Here is a 20,432-nt window from a genome sequence, read left to right on the forward strand (position 1 = left end):
TCTATTTTCCCTTTACCTACTCCTAGATCTTCTATTTCAGAAGGGTCCCCAGGACATTCATCTCATCATTTCCTACCTGACTTATGCAGTCCTGTCCTGGACTTCCTCTTGGGTCTCCATAAACTCATCATCCTGAAAGATGTCAATTCTGCATCTCCTCACAATTTCCTGCCCCTGGTGCCCCCAAACCCTCTGAATGGAGAGAGTGGAGAGTAGAATTTAGAGAGCTCTTCTCATTGCCTTTGAGGAGGGCACCCAAGGTAATCATCTTATCGTTTCCCTCCCCTCCCCCTTCAATTTCTTTTTATGTGGTTTCTTCCTCCAATAGATAATGAGCTCCTTGAGGACAGGGACTGTCTTTTGCCTTGTTTTGGTACTCCAAAAACAGAGTTTTGTTTATTGACTTAATTCTCTGCAGACTGATTTTTGACCTCATCACTCATGTGAAATTGTTCTTTGATGTTACCAAAGATTTTTGTTTTTTAGATTTTTCAAGGCAATGGGATTAAGTGGCTTGCCCAAGGTAATTATTGTCTGAGGTTGGATTTGAACCCAGGTACTCCTGACTCCAAGGCAGATGCTCTATCCACTGCACCACCTAGCTGCCCCAAAGATTTCTTAATTGCCAAATCTAATGACCTTTTCTCAATCTTCATCCTCCTAGAACTCTCAGTCCTGTGACACTGCCATAACCCTCTTCTCCTTGGCATTCTTTTCTCCCTAGGTTTTTGTGAAACTGTTCTCTCTCCCTGGTTCTCCTCCGATCTCAAAAGTCAATCTTGAGAGGTGGTTAGTTGGTGCAATGGATAGAGCACCAGCCCTGGAGTCTGGAGTACCTGAGTTCAAATTCGACCTCAGACACTTAATTGTATGGCCTTGGGCAAGCCACTTAACCCCATTGCCTTGCAAAAACCTTAAAAAAAAAAAAGCCAATCTTGGTCTCCTTTCCTGGATCTTTATCCAGGTCACTCCTGCTATTCATGGGGGTCCTCCTAGGCCTTTGTCCTGGACCCTCTTTTCTCTCTCTCTCTCTGCTACTTCAGTTGGTGATCTGATTAACTCACCTGTACTTAATTACTATTATCTATGCTGATGATTCTCAAATCTACTTATCCAGCTCCAAGCTCTCTGCTGACCCCCCCGACTCAACTCCAACTGCCAATAAGGCCTCTAATGGGATGTGTCTTCAACTCAGCATGTGCAAACTGAACTCATCAGCTTCCCTCCTGTCTTCTCCATCGCCGTCCACACTAGCAGCCTCTTCTCCAGGCACCCGGGCCACTTCGGGAGCCCGTCCCCGCTGCAGTTCCTCCTCCCATTCAGCTGTCGGCGTGCTTCTCCTACATGGCCAATCTGCCCCTGTGCCCGGTGTATTGATTAGACTCCGCGGCAGCTCCAAGATCAAGCATTCTTCGCAGCATGGCCCCGCCCCGGGCATGTGGCACCGGCTCCACCGGGGACCCTCCCCCCGGGCTGCTTCAGCCCCGGCTGGGCCTCCGCGGAGCTCCCCAGCCCCGCCAGGCTGTCGGCGCCTGGTCCCGCCTGGCCGCGGCCGCCGGCTCCTCGTCCCCGGGCGCCTGGGGGCCTCCGCGGTCTTTGGGGCCGGGCCCCGAGGGGGCGCGAGGGAGGGTGGCCGGGATCAGCCGCCGGGCCAGGTCATCGCAGAGGGACGGGAATTCGGGGCGCGGGCCCGGGGGACCCCGCCTCTCTATCTCCATCCCCGGGTGAGTGTTTCTCCCTCGGTTTCCATGGTAGCCAGCCTCACTTCCGGCCTCCCGGCTCCCCGAAGCCCCGCCCCGGAACAGGTGAGGGGCGCCGCGGGCGCCGATTGGCTCATTTGAAATGCGCCGGGGCGCGCGCCCGCCTGGCCCAGTTTCTCTCCTCAGGCTCGGCGGCAGCCAGCGGCCGTTCCGCCCGTGCGCCGCGGGGCTTTCGGGGGACCCGGACGAGGCCACCCCGACCCCAGGCTTCCCGCCAGCTCGCTCGGCCCGGCGGAGAGAGCGCCCCCTCTGCGAGCATGAAGCCAGCGTGAGTGCCCGGGGCTGGGGCGGGAGGGCCTAGGCCCGCGGGCCGGAGCGAGACCCCGGCGAGACCGCCCCGGCCGCCCCGGCCCCGGCCCCGGGCCCCGGGGGCGCGGAGCGGCCCACCGGCCTCCGCCCCGCCCGCGGGGCTGGCAAGACCAGGAGGCGTGTCCGCTTTCCCCGGGCTGCCCCGGCGCCCCCTCCCCAGCAGGCTCCGTCCGTGCCCCTCGGGAGGAGACCCCCCCCCCCCCCACGCAGAGGCTTCTCTCCACGTAAAATTTCACTTTCAGTCGTAGCTTTTGTTTCTGCACCGCGTTAGATTTCTGAATTGATCCTTGTGAGTCATCTGCGCCTCTTTTTTTTAAAAAGGGGAGGGGGAGATGCAGTTCAAGGACACCAACCAGTATATCACCCTTTCCTGATGGCGTGTGCCGCAGTGTCGTGTTCTAAGGTCTTAGGGCTGTATTACAACGAGGAAGGATTTCGGGACACCCTGTTATTTCTCATTGACTAGTTCCCTCTCGTCCCCCCTCCTCAACACAGGTAGAGGTTCCTTTGGGGGAGGAGGGTATTGTTTGTAGGTCTTGTTTTGTTCTTGTAAAAAAGATCATCCTGGTATTGCTTAGAGATGCGAGTTGGTGCAGTGAAGAAATTATTGGGACCTGCATTATAAGACCTCTTTCTGCCACATACTGTATATAACCTTGGACAAGACGCTTAGCTCTGTACACCAAAGTTTCCCCATCCGTAGGACAGGGGAAACAGTTCCCGCAGTGCTTCAGAGTGTTGCTCTGAAAAAAGCCGAAGGTAAACTGTTATTGAGTCCCATTAGGTGATAGAGTTATTTAATTGTCTGGAAATTAGAGTAGCCAAGTCTAGAGAAGCTTATTTGTAGGGTAATTATTTATTTATTTTAATTAGAGAAACTCTTACTTAAACTTTAAGGGGTAAAAGGTTTGTGATCTCATCTATGAAATGAACACTATTAAAATCACAGATGCTTGAAAATAGGAATGTCAAGTCCTGCCTCTGACACTTAATGAAGTGTGATCCTGTCATTTAAGGGACCTGAAGGTGGGAGGCACTGTGCTAAACACTTTACAAATATTATCTCTATATTTCTTTATCTAGAGATAAAGCTCTCTATGTAACTCCTTATAACCTGCTATAATTTAGATGAGAGCTCTCTATGAAGGAGAGGGGCCAGTTTCTAAATTGTAGATTCCTTTTGATGAACATAGTTCCAAGGCCAAGCGATAGAAATTACAGACATAATGAAATACATGGAGATAGAAGTGAAAAAGAAAATCTAAGTCACCAGGTAAAAAATTTACAATTTAGAGTCTTGGTTATTTGAATAAGAAACATTCTTCTTCCTATTGGACCTCTGCAACTTTTGACTAATGATCAGGTGTTCTTAGTAGTTCCTGTTTCTTGTTGGCTTCTTATATGCATCCATGACTGTTTGCTCTGGAAATTCACAAGTCTGCCCTTGGTTCCTTTAAGAACCTATTTTCTGGTTGATTCTTCAACCTTGAAAAGGACCAAAATGGGCAGCTAGGAGAAGCAGTGAATAGAGCATTGACCCTGGAGTCAGGAGGATTTGAGTTCAAGTCCAGCCTCAGAAACTTAATAATGCCTAGCTGTGTGCCCTTGGGCAAGTCACTTCACCTCATTGCCTTAAATTAAAAAAAAAGAGAAAAGGACCAAAATGATAGCACTATTTCAAGGACAAGGTATAGTGGGTCCAGCTATGACTGAGAAGACCTATGTGTTCAGAAAGCTCTACCACAGAACTTCTTCAGGTACAAGTTGTACCTATGACTATTTAGAGTAGAGTTTCTAAATTTGCACATCTCAGAGTGGCTAGGTTGCATAGAGGATAAAGCACCAGCCTTGGAGTCAGGAGTACCTGGGTTCAAATCTGGTCTCAGACACTTAATAATTACGTAGCTGTGTGGCTTTGGGCAAGCCACTTAACCCTGTTTGCCTTGCAAAAACCTAAAAACAAATAAATTTGCACATCTCACATTTCTTTTGAGATATTTCAGTTTTGCTTTACTTATAGAGAACAGTACCTTTGATGCTGGTATGCCATACTGGGTGGTCTGTGTCAGTATCACAATCAGTTCCAGTGTTCTTCAGAGAGACCTTGATAGGGTCCTTGTATCATTTCTTCTGACCTCTGTGTGAGGACTTGTCTTGAGTGAGTTCTCAAAAACAAATTGCCTTCTAGGCAAATATATATATATTTGACATTCAAACAGTGATACCAGCTCATTGAAGTTTGTGCAGTAGAGTTTGAATACTTGGCAATTCAAGTTGAGAAAGGACCTTGGTGTCCAATATATTACAGTCCTCAGAATCTTCCTTGTGATAAGTCAAGTGGAAGTGATTCAATTTTCTAGAAGAAATAGGGAGCCACTGGAGTTAGAGCAAGAAAATAATAATTTTATCAGCAGTTTGTAAGGTAGAAAGAATGGGGATAGACTTAAGGCAGGAAAATAAATGAGGTGACCTTTAAAGAAAGGTAGACAAGAGAGGATGAGGGCCTCAACTAAACTTGTAACTTTGTAAATACACAGAAGTGGGCAGATCCAAGAGTCAAGTAGGTAAGAATGGCTAGATTTTGATAACTGATTGAATATATGGGGCAAGGAAAAGTAAGGATGGAATCAAGAACAATGCCATCTATTTAGTTTTTCATGGTTGGAATCTTATTTTTTTACTTTTCTCACTCACTTATTTCTAATCTATTTAATCTCTCATGTCTTCCTTCCCACTGTCCCCACTAATAGAGACTCTTATCTTACCACTCTGCCAGCTAGGTGGTGCAGTGGATAACTTGCTGGATTTAGATAGATTTATCTTCTTGAGTTCAAATCATTCTAGCTTGTTTGCCAAAGTTTTCTTATCTGTAAAATGAGTGAGAAGGGAAGGGCAAATCACTTCAGGATTATTTGCCTAAAAAAACCCCAAATAGGGCAAGACTGAAAATCACTCAACAACAAAATCCTACCATTTAACTTTAATTTTCTTAAGGATCTTTATGCCTATTCTTTCCTATCCCAACTGATCTATTGTTTCACAGCCAAAGTAACCTTTCTAAGAACCTTTATTTGTTCTTTTTTTCCATGTAAATAAAGATGTCTACTTTGCCGGGCATTCAGTGGCTGCCACAGACCAGTGCCATCTACTTTTTCAATCTTGTCCCACATTGCTTCTTTCTATGTGCTCAGTTCTCTGCTTCTTGGGTACCCCTGCATTCTCCTGTTGGATTCATTTTATTCTCTTCTCCTACCTGCTCCATACTTGTGGAATTTCCACCCATCTTTTTAAAAATCCAATTCTGATATCATATCCTCCATAGAAATTCACTTCTGCATTATTTCCTTTGGACCTTTCATAATACTTTGTTTCATAAGTCTTATGTAGTCAGGTGTAACATTGTGTATGATAATTTTCTGTTTTGCTCTTTTATCTCTATTAGACTATGCTTCTTGAGGGCAGGGGCCTTGTTTTGTATGGACTTTGTAACTTAGTGATAAGCACAGGAATTTGCATATGGGAAGGACTTAAATATATTTGAATGTTAACTTTAATGAGTGAGCATTTTTTGCATGGTTGGCATTGTGTTAGTTACTGTGAAGGGAACAAAGATAAATTAGATGAAATTTTTCCTCTCTAGGAGAGAAAATTTAGGGGAAATAGGCAACTTCATCTATAGGGAGGAGCCTTTCATTTTTCACTAGAGAGAGATTGGTCAGGAATGACTTCATGACTGAGGTGGCAAAGGGATTTTGAAGCTTGAATCTAATTTCAACACATATAGTAATAAAACTTTTTTCCTGAAACACTAAACATCTTTTCCTTGGTCAAAATAATAATTAAGTATGGCCTTGGGCAAGCCACTTAACCCCATTTGCCTTGTAAAAACCTTGAAAAAAAAGAATAATTAAACTATTTCTATAACTTGCGTTTTTAATGTCTGAACTTTGGCTTTGGGGGGGGGGGTTGCAAGGCATTGGGTTAAGTGGCTTGCCTAGGATCACACAGCTAGGTAATTTTAAGTATCTGAGGCTGGATTTTTAACTCAGGTCCTCCTGATCCCAGGGGCAGTGCTCTATTCACTTAGTCATCTAGCTGCCCCAGAACATTGACTTTTTGGTTTGAAAACATTTGACTTAGAGGTTAGGGTTTTCCTTGAGGCCTTTTTGCAGATGAGAGTGAACAGTGTTTACCTTCAGTTCTTAGTTATATGTACAGGCTAGCTTATTCTCTGCAAATTTTATGTCAGCCACAAGCAAATAAGCAACTTAATTTTAATATTAGCTCATTAAGTCTAGTTTTTAAAAACTTCTTTTGGAGTCCATAGTGATAGTTAACATACATTCAGTTCATTAAGTACTTACTTTGTACTAGGCATTGTGCTAAGCACAGGGAATACAAATAAGAAAAAAAATCACCATTCTCAAGGAGTTTACAGTTTAATGAAGGAAGACCTGCAGAGAAGGAAGCTGAAAAATAAGTAGGACGAATGGGCAGGCAAGGGGCAAAGAAATGCACTTGGAAGTAGTAAATTATCATTGGGTTTTTTTTTTTGCCTTAAATTTTTTTTTTCATTTTGAACTTAAATACAAAAAGACAAAAAGATAGCCCAAATGAGAGAACTCAATACAAAGCCATAAATTTCCATTTTATACTGTTTACTCTTTGGGGGGAAAACACTACATTAAGTGTTCAGAAAATAATTATATTCTGTGGAGTTGAAATCCAGCAGAGCCACTTATAAAAGAAATGGAGTTACCTGTGAAGTTCTGAGCCTTCTCTTAAGCTCCAGTCAGAGAAGAGGGGGAAACTGAGGGAGTAAGGTGTTGAGTATCAAAAACTGGATCATTCTATATGATGGTATGATTTCAGGTGATCGGTTTACCCTGTGAGAGGCTCCATAGTGTTGAAAATGCTGGTGATCTTGACAGTCATATATTCTACTATATATGAATTAAAAAATGAAAGTTTAAAAATTTTATTTATTTAAGGCAGTGGGGTTAAGTGACTTGCCCAAGGTCACATAGCTAGGTAATTATTAAGTTTCTGAGGTCAGATTTGAACTCAGGGTACGTATTCTATCCACTGTGCCACCCAGCTACCCCATTTTTATTTTTAATAAGGGAGGATTATATGAAAATAGGAAAATTAAAGGAAGATTTTGTTTTTGTATGCTAACTTTGCTCTAAAATTTTGGTTTCTTTTTTGTCCAGGAAAAGCAAAACTCCTAGGAAGCCACTTCTGAAAAAAGGAGCCCAAGGAAGTCTCAAAGATCCAGTTGGGGTAAGGTTGCTCTGTCTAATTTCTTTTAGCTCTGCTATTTTATGAAAAATTTTACTACTTAAGGCAGGGGTAGGGAACCTACCAAGGGTCATTTAGATATTTAGAGTATTATTCACCTGCTAAATTTGGTCACATTTAATTAAATATCCCCTGAAAAACTCCTAGATCTATTGAATTTAGAGTCCTGCAGTTGCCAGGGCAGCAGGCCTTATACCTTCTCCACTGCCCCCCCCCTTACAGGATTAAGGAAAAAGTATATAAATAGAAATGGAGATAAATAAGAGTAAAATTCAGCATATTGTGGCAAACATATTGGTAATGAGCCTTATGTAGATTAACTCTTACATTGCGGGTACAGTTTGTCTTTGAATACTCTGGGCCCTCTAGTTTGGTAGACCATGCCAGATCTCCTGTTCTTTTGGTGTAACCTTTTAGAACCCAGGAATATAACCATGTCTTGATCATGTTGTATAGGGGAAAAGACACGATATTTGGAGTCAGGAAAGATCTGGGTTTAAATCCTCCTCAGTAACTTATTAGAAGTGTAACTAAGGAAATTATTTTATTCTGTGTGCTGTTTCCCTGTAAAAATGAGACTTCTGTTACTAAGTCCCAATTATTAATTAAACCATGTTTCCAACTCTACCTATAATATATTCATTATAAAGTTTGCAAGTTTATGTTTTTCAGTTCAAAATAGTGCTTCATTTGAAAGATATTCTTTAACTTGGGCTCATAACTTTACCAGTATCACAGAGTGAAAGGACGCACTTCTTTGCAATTCAGAATCTTTCCCACTCCAGAGTACAGTATGATAATTTTAAAAAAAGTTCTTATTTTTTTTTTAGTTTTTTTTTTCTTGCAAGGCAAACAGGTTAAGTAGCTTGCCTGAGGCCACACAGCTAGGTAATTATTAAATGTCTGAGGTCATATTGGAACTCAGGTACTCCTGACTCCAGGGCCAGTGCTCTATCCACTGTGCCACCTAGCTGCCCCAGACTTCATGTTCTTAGAAAATATATCAAAATCATAGAATTTGAATGAAAAGGGACCTCAGAGACCATCTATTCTAGCACATTTTCAACAAGCTTTCATTTAAAGACCTAATAACTAGGTTTACCCTTCAGTACCCATTCCACTTTTGAATAGTTCAACTTGTTAGGAAGTTTTTCTTGCCTTAGAGCCTTAATCTGCTTTTTCTCACCTTTGTTCTTATTGCCCCTTAGTTCTATTCCCTGGGGCCAAAAAGAACTACTCCTCCATGCTTCAGGGCCTTTCTTCAGAGATTTACTTTCTATTTATACTGCTTATAATACAACCATATTAAAATGTAATAGGAAAATATTTAACAAAATGCAATAAAATAGAAGTAGTTGCCTTTTAAATTGTAACACAATTACATTTTAATTCTTATGTTAATATGTAATCTGCATGGGGCAACTAGATGGTACAGTTGTTAGAGCACTGACACCAAAAATCTGGAGGACCTGAATTCAAATCTTCTCTCAGATATAAAATGCTTGTGTCACGTTGGACAAGTCACTTAACCCCATTGCCTTGCTAAAACCAAATATATACACATATAAAATTCCATTGATCCTTATGCTTTTTTTAATGGCCTCTATTTCTATTTGAATTTGGCACCACTGTTGTAGATATATGTACATAGGTTTTTTTTTTTTTTTTTGCATGTTCGGTCTCTAGTAGAATAAGAACTTCTTGAGATCAGGGACTTAGTACAGTAACTTTCACATAGTAAGTGCTTAATATATGCTTATTGACTAACAAACTCTTAAATCTTAAATTCTTCTTGTAGTGCCTGTGTGTGTGTACTTGATTGCTTTCATGGCACTACTTGCCTAGATCTGCAGATGTTCCTTTTATAGTTTCAAATGTAGGCCTGTGAGTTTATAGTTGTCTGTCAGTTGATAGAAGTTTATATGATATAGGATGTTGTGCTTTAGTTATTCTCAATCATGTGTTGAAACTTAATAAATTTATACTGAATCATTGGTTTTGAACATAATAACTTTAACAGTATTTAAAACTAAATATTAAGCTTAATTTCTATTTGTATTACTAAATTTACAAATTTAATTACCATGCTTTCCAGAGTTCTGCTTACTGTTAATGCTTTGCAATTTGGGTATTTATTCTTTTATTTCAGGTGTACTGTAGGGTTCGGCCACTGAGTTTTCCAGATCAGGAGTCCTGCATTGAAGTGATCAATGAAACTACAGTTCAGCTTCATACTCCTGAAGGATACAGAGTAAACAGAAATGGAGACTATAAGGAGGTAATACTTTATATTCGTGAAAAAGAAACCTGAAGGAGCTTTTATGTAGTTGGTTTTTCATTAAAGTTCCATGTACTCCTTTCAATCCTTTTACCCTTGTTCTTAAAAATCCCTTAGCTTTATCATAAGCTGCTCAAAGTTTTTGGGTGTATATGTAACAATATATCAGTGAATATAATCATAATTATTCAATTTTTAGATTATTATGTATAAATATAGGCAAGCATTATTGTGGAGACATATGGATACAGAGTGGTAGAATGGAATGTATGTATTAAGTACTGCATTTGAAGTTAGAGGAGATGGGTTTGAATGGTGGCTCTCTTAATTGTGCAACTATGGCCTTGTCATTTCAGTCACTTCACTCATCCCCTGGTAAAGTGAGGTGATTGAACTAAGGTCCCTTCCAACTCAATCTGTAATCCTATGTTTCTCCTAGGTTTTATGCTTTACATTTTGAAGTTAAGCATTTGGATTTTTACTCCAAGTATTCTCTACTAATAGTGTGGTATGGGGAAGAGTGCTAACCCTAGGAGAAATCTAGGTTTAATTCTGCCTCTGATGCTAGTTGATGAATTACTTAATCTCTGAGTCCCAGTTTCATTATCTGTAAAAGGGTAATAATACCTGCCTCATAGTACTAAAGGCCAGCAAGTCTTTAAACTATAAAGTATTAAAATAAGTATGAATTAGACTTTTGAATGATTTTTTAATTAAGATGAAGTCTGTAAACCTCTATGTGGCTCAGGAAACTGTAGAATTTGCCCAAGACTTGGGCAGTAGTAGTTGACTTAATGGAAGTAGTTCCTTTACTGGGAGTTTCTCATAAAAAGAAAATTACAGTTTTATAAAATACATTCCTATAATTCTCAACATTAAGCTTGGGGGAGCAGTTATTAGACATTAGTTATGAAAGAAAAAGGAATCATTAGCAGGCCTATAATATTAATAAAATATTGGTTTATTGTTGCTTTATAAGCATAGCTATTTTAATAAAAATAATTTTATTTTTATAAATATTTTTATGTAAGTGTGTAATGAGGTGTATTTGGATTTCATCTTGTTGAAGTACCAGATCACCATGAGGGATGAGATAGCATGCACCAGGCTAGTCAGATCACCACTTTCAAATTGACCCAGCAGACAGCCTTGAATTCTGGATCCAATTGTATTGGGAATTAAAGTGTTTCCAAACTTTCAAACCTTCCATCATTTCATCAAGAAATCATCCCAGAGAGAGGGGGCCCTATCTTTCTAGGTACCAACTGTTAGTAATACTAGGTGAATAAGCACTAGAATTGTTTAAGTAGATCGTTGGTCCTGCTTCCAGCTCAATCCTCATGGTCATCATACAGTTCCTGGGCAGAAGGTGGTCAGCCATCTCCAGTAGCTGCTAATCAAACTTTCTACCTAAGAGCAATTTGAGGGAGCGATTATGTGGAAACAACCGTGGACCCTAATCCCAAGAGCTTTGGAATGTGCTTCCCACCTAATACCCACAGCTATCCTTTTGGGAAGGAAAGCCCTATGGAAGTGGAGTCTAGTAACTGTTGGGTGCTCTAGGCACAACTATCCAAGACCCAGAAAAGAAAAGTTCTCCTCACCTAAGGTTTGACATTGTCAGATGATTCTACATCAGAAAGAGATAAGGTTTTGAAACCTTCTTATGTATCATTTCCCTTATATAATGTCAGCTCCAAGGGCAGGCACTGATTAACTTGTTTATTACAGCACTTTGCAGCTAACAAATGCTTCTTCATTCATTCATTTATCTCCATCCTTGAAAGTAAAGCATCAGGATTGTACTCTGCCAACCTTAATGGGTTCTTTTAAACTCTAAATAGAAGGAAAAGCTGATGAAGACACAATAAAGGTTTCTTTTGTCATGCAAATCTGATTCTATTAAATGTTTCACACTTTTATTATAAAATATGGACCTATTTCTGGTAGAGATTTATTTTATTAAAAATTTTTTTCATATTTTTGATACAGTGAAGAAAATATTCACCCCTGCAGTATCATTGTACTTACTGCTTTTTATTTTAAGTTTAATTATTTTTCCAACTGCATGCAATGCTAGTTTTCAATTATCTTTTTTTTTGCAAAGTTTTGAGTTTTACATTTTTCTCCCTCCTTTCCCTCCCCCTCCCTCTGACAGAAAGTAATATCATATAGGCTATACATGTATAATTATGCTAAACATAGATCTATATTAATCTTAACATGGTTATTCTTAAGCATGTACAATTCTGATTTTTTTTCTTCCTTCACAGACACAGTATTCCTTTAAACAAATATTTGGTACTCTTACAACTCAGAAGGAACTCTTTGATGTTGTTGCTAATCCTTTGGTAGATGACCTCATTCATGGCAAAAATGGTATGGTATTTGGAATTTCCCCTGGCTGAATTTACATTGATGTTTCAATTTAATTTTGTTAAAGTAGTATAAATAAGTTAGCTTTTTTTTTATTGAAACTCATTTTTCTTTTCATCCCCCCCCCCCAAAAAAAAACCTGTGGTTTCATTCATGAAGGGAACTCCCAGTATAGAATTTATTCTGACTGTGCAATTTGAGCATTTTCTTTGTAGCTTCCAGTCTTAGTGGTTGTTCTAGGGATACCAAGAGATTTAATTGACTTGCTTAGAATCATGCAGTTATTGTGTGTCAGAGGCAGGATTTGAACCCAGATCTTACTGACTTCATGATCAGTTCTTTATGCTGACTCTTAATTTTCATTATTTTCTATTAATTTATAAAATATTAATCCATTTTGAGCAGAGAAACTTACTTCTCACGTGTTTATGATTTTTCTATAATTGTGACTTTTCCTATTATAGGTCTTCTTTTCACCTATGGTGTTACAGGAAGTGGAAAAACTCACACGATGACTGGTTCTCCTGGTGATGGGGGTCTTCTTCCTCGTTGTTTGGACATGATATTTAATAGCATAGGATCATTTCAAGCCAAGAGATTTGTAAGTGATTTTTTTTCTTGTATCCATTAGTGACTACAACATAATGACTTGGTTGATAAGATAGATTCTATATTATCCACATCGTGTCTTCTTTATTACTTTACACACAGTAGACGCATAATGATCAGTTAGTAGATAATTATTTATAAATTCTTTAAAAAAAAAACCCTTAAGTTTAACTCTTCTTAGAGGTATGCCCTGTTTAGGTCAAATACATGCCCTAATTTGTCATTCTCAGGTTTTTAAGTCCAATGATAGGAATAGTATGGATATCCAGTGTGAAGTCGATGCCTTATTAGAACGGCAAAAAAGAGAGGCCCTGCCCACTCCAAAGACTCCTTCTAGCAAGTAAGTATATTTCTGCATAAAATTTGCAATCAGAAGATCAATTGGTGTCTCAGACTTTTTAAGCACAGTTTATCCTGTCCTTGGTGTGAAAATTAGTATAGGTGTTTGTTTCAGTAATACTAAAGTAGAAAATTTCTCATTTATATATTTGACCAAATGTCCCGGTTGCTCTGATCCAGAAAAACAGCAACCTATTTTTTTGTGATTTAGAGGATCCGACATTTGTGTTATTTTTGTTTTCATAGGCGACAGATTGATCCAGAGTTTGCAGATATGATAAATGTGCGAGAATTTTGCAAAGCAGAAGAAATTGATGAAGACAGTGTTTATGGTGTATTTGTCTCTTATATCGAAATTTATAATAACTACATATACGATTTATTAGAGGAGGTACCATTTGATCCTATAAAACCAAAGTAAGTATCTTTCTTAGTTTTATACCTAGATGTATAGTTGTATTAATGTATCTTACAATATTATGTGCTAAAAATTTGCAGGTGGGATATTTTGTTCAAGAAATATAGTAATCACAGAATAATATATAACTTCAGTATAATTCTTGAAGAGACATCATAGTGTAGTGATTAGAAAGCTAGCTGTGAAGCCAGGAAGACCTGGGCAAGATATTAAGCTCAGTGCTCTTGGAAATCTCTTAAACGAATGTCCTAGTTACAGAGATTTCTTGCTTTGATAGAGCAAGTTTCTACAACTTTGAATTTCCATATATCAATGAAATCATAATTCTGGTTTCTATCATTCTTAGTCTTGAAAACACAAATTTTACTCCAGATCATATTCTGGGAATATCTTTCAGCAAACATTATTGTCTTGAGTATGAATTATTCAGCAAAAGTATGCAAGAACCCTAGCTATACTTTGGAAGAACCTGGCCTTGATTTACTAGTTCTTCATTCTGTTGTATTTGTGCTTAACTTTCTTGAAACTTGTTTCAAGGATGTCTTCAGAATAATAAAAGCCCCAAGTACTTTTGAACCACAAAGCACTTTATGTTTAATGTTTTCTTTTTGTCTTCACAAATACCCTGTAAGGTAGGTAGAAGCGCAGGACTAGTATATCCTCATTTACAAAATGAGGGCACAGAAAAGAGAGGTCAGGTTATCTGTCCTGAAGGTCCTAGTCCAAACTTATTTTTATTTTATTTTGATAGTCACATTAATATCAGATACACAAGTGAAGTTGTCTTTTTTAAATCCAATATGAATATATATGTATGTGTATACATATATATAGCAAATTGATTATGTGTGCCTCAGTTATAATATTTATCAATTTTAGCATTGTAATATCTACAACTGATTGTACTTACATTGGCATTTCAAGTTATTTCTTTTCAATTATGATTGCCTTCATTAGGAGTACTTAGAATATTAAAGAATATGAATTGTGCTTATATTTACTCTTTTGTTCTTAGCTGTTATTTTTTTAATTGATCTTTTAAAAAAAATCTTTCATTTCTAAAAAATATCTTCTCAAAAAGAAAATGGAAAACTTTTCAGCAAAATTAAGCATCACATCTGATAGTATAAGTATATCCCCCCTTGGAAAAGAAGGGAAGTAGATGAATTTTCTCACCCCTTCTTCCAAGGTTCAGTTTTGATTATTTGTTGTTGTTATTTCCATTTATATTGCTGTAATCTTGAAATTTATTTAAATTTTCTTTTGATGTCCTAAAAACCCTTTAATGAAGACAGCAGTCACTAGCTGGATGAATCATGAGGTTCATTTAGATCAGTAGTGTTAATACAATCTACTGTAATAAATATTTTCTTTTTTATATTAATAGATTTACAAACTTTCACTGTGACATATTCTTAGAAACAATTTAATACAAGTAACTTTCTCTGTGCTTGCCACTTAGTTTCAAAGCTTAGATATGTTAGTTCATCTCTTTAAATTTTAATTTATATTGGACAAATGTTCTTTTGAGGATTTGGAAATGGTTGTTTTAAGAATATCTTTTTCCTTTGCTCTTAGTAATTGTATTTAAGAATCTTTATATAAGAATCAATTTCTGAGATGCTTCATTATTTATTTTTAAAGTAAGAAAGATTTTTAAGTACTTAAAGAAAATAAAAGATTTGGAATTTTATAAAATCAATTTTAGATGCCAAATTTCCGTCACCTTCACAACTTTCCTTATTTCATTGTCCTTGACTTTTTTTTTGGTTATGTTTTCAAGATGAAATTCAAATAAGTTTCTTTATGACTTAATGCTCATTTTAGGTATATGTTTCAGGACTATTTGGGCTTTTTTTAAGTTGAGTTTTTTATGTTGAGTTTTCTGTATCTGTTGAACTGAATGAGTTTATTTATGGTCCCAAAGTCTTTATAAATATTGTTATGGATTTGCTTAAAGGAGTTCAGTATTACATCATATATATTAGAGTGCTGAAAATATTGGTAAGGGTTAGCTTCTATAGAAACAATAACTTATGCCTTATTCCTTTGGTAGGTGGAACAGTTGCAACACTCCTGTACGGAACACAGATTTTATGTACGTTATTGTGCTCTGTCCCTATTCTTTTTTTTTTTTTAACGTTTTTTGCAAGGCAATGGGGTTAAGTGGCTTGCCCAAGGCCACACAGCTAGGTAATTATTAAGTGTCTGAGGCTGGATTTGAACTCAGGTACTCCTGACTCCAGGGACGGTGCTTTATGCACTGTGCCATCTAGCCGCCCCATGTTGTCCCTATTCTTAAAAAGATGTTGTCATTTATATTTTAGGGATCAGCAACCTGTTGAATGTATGTCAAAGATAGTACCTGAGTCAATTTTCATGAATATGTAGGCCAGATGTTACTGTTTTCCCCCTTCTCAGCCATCTGGCTGGGAAAATGTGCTTAACTTTGTCAGAATCAGTATCTCTGATCCTTTTGCATCTTTGGCAAGCCAGAAAAGGAGTCATACACTTGGCATACCAACTTTGTACAGTTACCTATTTCTGGCTTATTAATATAGTCTTATGTTCAATTTATTTTGCTTTTGCTATGAAATCCAGAGCTTATCTCTAACTGCTTATTGCCCATAGAATTAGAGTAGTGCTTGAAGTTGATGCATGTGACATAACTGTATTTTTACTTAATTGTAAAATGTAGTTTGTAGGTTAGAACAAATTTTTTCAGTGACATCTGAAGTATAACTAACATGGTTAATTTTTTTTCCTTATCCATGTTCTATTTGAGATAAATTTTTATCATTAGTCTTAACAGTTTTAAAGTCTTAGATTGAAAGTCTTCTGTAACTTTCTTTATTGTAGACCTCCACAGTCTAAAATGCTGCGTGAGGATAAGAATCACAACATGTATGTTTCAGGATGCACTGAAGTAGAAGTAAAATCTACTGAAGAAGCTTTTGAAGTTTTCTGGAGAGGTAATAACCATATCCATAATTTAATAAAAGTAATGTTAAGACTTAGAACATCAAATGGTTTCTAATTTAGCAGAAATAGTATGAAATGAAGGTCTCTCTACAAGTTCTACTTCAGAATTAACAAATTGACTATTCTGTTACAGGTCAGAAGAAGAGACGTATAGCCAATACTCAGTTGAATCGTGAATCCAGTAGGTCACATAGTGTGTTCATCATTAAATTAGCTCAGGCTCCTTTAGATGCAGATGGAGATAATGTATTGCAGGTAAAACTGCTTTTTTGTTATCATTTCTTGTATGATTCTAGTGTCCTAATCCTTTGGGGTCCCCCAAAGCTATTACTGTAGAATTTATAGATGGTGATATTTTTTGAGAGTTGATTCATTTTAAATTTTAACATTTTAATTCAGAAATTAATTTAATATAGCATTTAATATTAGGAAAATGTTAATGTCCATCTTAGATATTTTGGAGTGTATCTAGCTATCAGAAATTAATTTAATATAGCATTTGATATTAGGAAAATGTTAATGTCCATCTCAGATATTTTGGGGTGTATCTAGCTATTGAATATAAGTACTCATTCCTATGGTCCAGTCATTATAGATTTATTTCAGTGCTATTATTAGATGAGACATAGCATTATAAGGCAATGTGACTCTTCCTAATGCCAACTTATAAATTTGGAAATGTTCTGCATATTGATTTTAGATTTTTAGCATAGACTTTCATACATATTTAACCTTCTCCCTCTTGTTTTGCATGACTTTCTAGTCACTAGGCTTCAATGACTTGCTCATTGATCTGTTGTAACTGTTTGAAAAAGAAATTATCTTAGATCAATGATGAAAAATAATTTGATATATTTGAAACTACTTTTCTGTCAGGAAAAAGAACAAATCACTTTAAGCCAATTATCGTTAGTTGATCTTGCTGGAAGTGAAAGAACAAATAGGACAAAAGCAGAAGGCAACAGACTACGTGAAGCTGGTAAGCCAAGTTTAGTTAATAATGTTACTTGCAATACCATTCTTTAATCTAAAATAATCGTTAACAGTTATAGAAGGGAGTCTCAAAATTTTTTTTCAATTAAAGTATGATATTTTCAGATTGTTCAGATCATATCAAGAAACTGAAAAATGAATACTGATAATATACTGTCTTTTTGCTTCTCATGATTTTTTATTATTAGGTGCTACTACTACAGAGATTCATCTCTTTTAGAAAAAGTTTGAGGAAAATAGAATCTAATTTTTGGTACTCTTTTATAATGGGGGATACCATAAATGTCTGTTGTGGTATTTGTTGTACTCCAAATTGTTGGGTCGGAGTGTTGAAATTTTGATAATTAAAAAAAAGGGAAATGCTTCAATCATAATGGATGTTTTAAATGGAAAAATGCTTTAAAAATAACTAAATTTCTCATTTAAAAATTAATGTGGACTTTGTTTGAAAATTGATTTCATAAATTCAAAGATTTGTAGTCAAAAAGGACTTATAAATCATCTAATCTAACATTCCATTCAGGAAGGACTTTTCAGCGTCCCTTACAGATGACCATACAACATCTAGTAGTATATGTGAGAGTTTATATCGCTATCGCTACCTCTTTTTTAATTCATCATTTCTTCCTTTTGTTAAAATTTTCAGCTTTGAAACCTTCACTTAATATTTTTATTTAATGAGTTAGAGGTTTTATATTGTCACAATGTTTAAGCTATGAAATTTGTGTTTCTCCTAGGTAACATTAATCAGTCTTTAATGACACTGAGAACATGCATGGAAGTCCTTCGAGAAAACCAAATGTATGGGACTAACAAGGTAAAAAAAAATTTTTTTAAGCATTTTGTGGTTTGTTTATTTGACTTGGTAGATAAATCATTTACCATTTAATGTATTTACAGATGGTTCCATATCGAGATTCAAAGTTAACCCATCTATTCAAGAACTATTTTGATGGGGAAGGCAAAGTGCGTATGATTGTGTGTGTGAACCCAAAGGCTGAAGATTATGAGGAAAACTTGGTAATTTTAATTGAGATATTTTTCAAAGGATTCTAGATCAATCTCTGTAGGAAAACACAAAATTAAAACTGTATTTGATGAAGAGTATCTCTGGGGAAATGTTACTTTATTGAGTAATTTCTGAGGCAGTAAATATTCATGTTTATTTGTTTTATATCCTAGCAAGTGATGCGATTTGCAGAAATGACCCAAGAAGTTGAAGTAGCAAGACCAGTAGACAAGGCAATATGTGGTTTAACTCCAGGACGACGTTACAGAAATCAGGCCTTTAGGGAAGAACTTACACGCAGACTTGAGCTTCGAGGAGGGCCTGTTGGTGTTGGTATGATTTATGATTATATCTGTTGTCCATATCTTCAAAAGTAACTGAACCCATGCAATAGCATTTATTTCTTCTTCGTAAACTAAAATATAATAAAAAAAAAATATAGGGAGGCTATAGAGCACTGGCCCTGGTGTCAGGAGTACCTGAGTTCAAATCCGGCCTCAGACACTTAATAATTTCCTAGCTGTGGCCTTGGGCAAGCCACCTTTTGCCTTGCAAAAAGAAGCTAAAAAAAAAAACCTAAAAAAAAGTCAACATTTTACTTAACCAATAAATTCAGTTGTTTTCCTTGTTTCTATGAGTTCTTTACAATTTACATTTTCTTTAGGGTAAGACTCCTCTGGAACTTAACTTGTATTCTAAAGCTTTGAAATGTGATCGTGACAACTTGAATAATTTTTTTGTTTATAAATTCATTGATACAGAACAATCAGCTACAGAGATACTTCTGCAGAGTTTTCCACCATTACCATCATGTGAAATTCTAGACGTTGATGATGAACGGACTCTTTCTAGGTTGATTGAAGTCTTAGAGAAGCGTCATCATGTTCGACGAATGATGACAGAAGAATTTAATAAACAAGGTAGTTTCAGTTGATGTGTTTTGTAATAGATATGAGATTTGTAGTAGAATATAATCTTTAGCTGGAATGGATTGAGGTATATGTGGTAATTCTCAAGAAATAACATTTTTCCTAGGTGTAGATCATCATTTGCATTAGAATTGATATTAAAAATTTGCTATATCAAGAATGAGAAAATTCAATATATTTAATCACACTAGCATTCTAAAAGAAGGCCCCAAAGAATCAAAAGTTGTTGTGTCCATACTATTTGCATTATTCTTTTTTTCATACTACTAATGGATCTTGAATATGGCTCTGAAATATTGTTAAAAAAAAGAGCTTTTCAGCTACTGTTAGAGATAACTTTTGTTTAATGGCAGGAATATTCACAGTCTTGATTCAAAAAAATTGAAATATTTGGGGTTTTGAATAAAAATTACTTTTGTAACTTCTGTTACAGTGGTTGCTTTTAGAGCTATGCTGCAAGACTTTGATAATGCTATTTTAAATAAGGAAAACTTCATTCAAGGAAAACTAAGTGAAAAGGAAAAAGTAATCTCAGGGCAGAAAGCTGAAATAGAACGACTGGAAAAGAAAACGAAAACTTTGGAATATAAGGTTTGATGCTGTTACTTTAGTGGTACTGGGGTTTGGGTTGGGATGATGATAGTGAACGGGGTGTATTTGGACATGTCATTTCATTGGCTTATGGAATTTTGGTGATGAATTTCAACCAATTCAGATAAGCAACTGTTCTGCAATTTTTTACTTTTATTTTTATTTTTTTAGGTTTTTTGCAAGGCAAATGGGGTTAAGTGGATTGCCCAAGGCTACACAGTAGTGCCTGAGGCCAGGTTTGAACTCAGGTACTCCTGACTCCAGGGCCAGCATTCTATCCACTGCACTACCTAGCTGCCCCTGCAATTTTTTTTTAAAGAGAATTGTCTGGGGTTACTAAGAGTTCAGATGATTTTTACACCCCCCCACCTCCCACCCCCAGTTAGACAGTCATTGCTTTTGCATAGGATTTAAACCTACATCTTACTGATTCCCAGGCTAACTAAGACTGTCAAGTACTGAAATTTTAGGTATATCAGAAACAGTGGTTGGTATATGCATGAAGCTCATTTCTAATTGAGGAACTCTTTTTTCTAGT

General features: G+C 37.0%; 1 protein-coding gene across 6 annotated transcripts in view; it reads left to right on the top strand.

The window, feature by feature from the left end:
• Positions 1 to 1,794: 1,794 nt before the first annotated feature.
• Positions 1,795 to 20,432, top strand: part of KIF23 (kinesin family member 23) — a 29,107-nt gene continuing 10,469 nt past the window's right edge. For 2 of the 6 annotated variants that reach the window (XM_074234510.1, XM_074234511.1), the window contains exons 1-16: positions 1,795 to 2,028; positions 7,283 to 7,352; positions 9,520 to 9,648; positions 11,922 to 12,027; positions 12,489 to 12,625; positions 12,864 to 12,973; positions 13,219 to 13,389; positions 15,447 to 15,488; positions 16,250 to 16,362; positions 16,506 to 16,627; positions 17,249 to 17,351; positions 18,103 to 18,182; positions 18,266 to 18,385; positions 18,548 to 18,707; positions 19,136 to 19,294; positions 19,737 to 19,894. In XM_074234510.1, coding sequence (XP_074090611.1) covers positions 2,018 to 2,028; positions 7,283 to 7,352; positions 9,520 to 9,648; positions 11,922 to 12,027; positions 12,489 to 12,625; positions 12,864 to 12,973; positions 13,219 to 13,389; positions 15,447 to 15,488; positions 16,250 to 16,362; positions 16,506 to 16,627; positions 17,249 to 17,351; positions 18,103 to 18,182; positions 18,266 to 18,385; positions 18,548 to 18,707; positions 19,136 to 19,294; positions 19,737 to 19,894 — 1,791 coding nt within the window. In that variant the 5' untranslated portion in view covers positions 1,795 to 2,017. The remainder of the gene's footprint in view (positions 2,029 to 7,282; positions 7,353 to 9,519; positions 9,649 to 11,921; positions 12,028 to 12,488; positions 12,626 to 12,863; positions 12,974 to 13,218; positions 13,390 to 15,446; positions 15,489 to 16,249; positions 16,363 to 16,505; positions 16,628 to 17,248; positions 17,352 to 18,102; positions 18,183 to 18,265; positions 18,386 to 18,547; positions 18,708 to 19,135; positions 19,295 to 19,736; positions 19,895 to 20,432) is intronic. The other 4 variants (XM_074234507.1, XM_074234508.1, XM_074234512.1 and 1 more) reach the window with 3 other exon arrangements.

The sequence above is a fragment of the Macrotis lagotis genome, chromosome 4, assembly GCF_037893015.1.
Source record: "Macrotis lagotis isolate mMagLag1 chromosome 4, bilby.v1.9.chrom.fasta, whole genome shotgun sequence".
Classification (NCBI taxonomy): domain Eukaryota; kingdom Metazoa; phylum Chordata; class Mammalia; order Peramelemorphia; family Peramelidae; genus Macrotis; species Macrotis lagotis.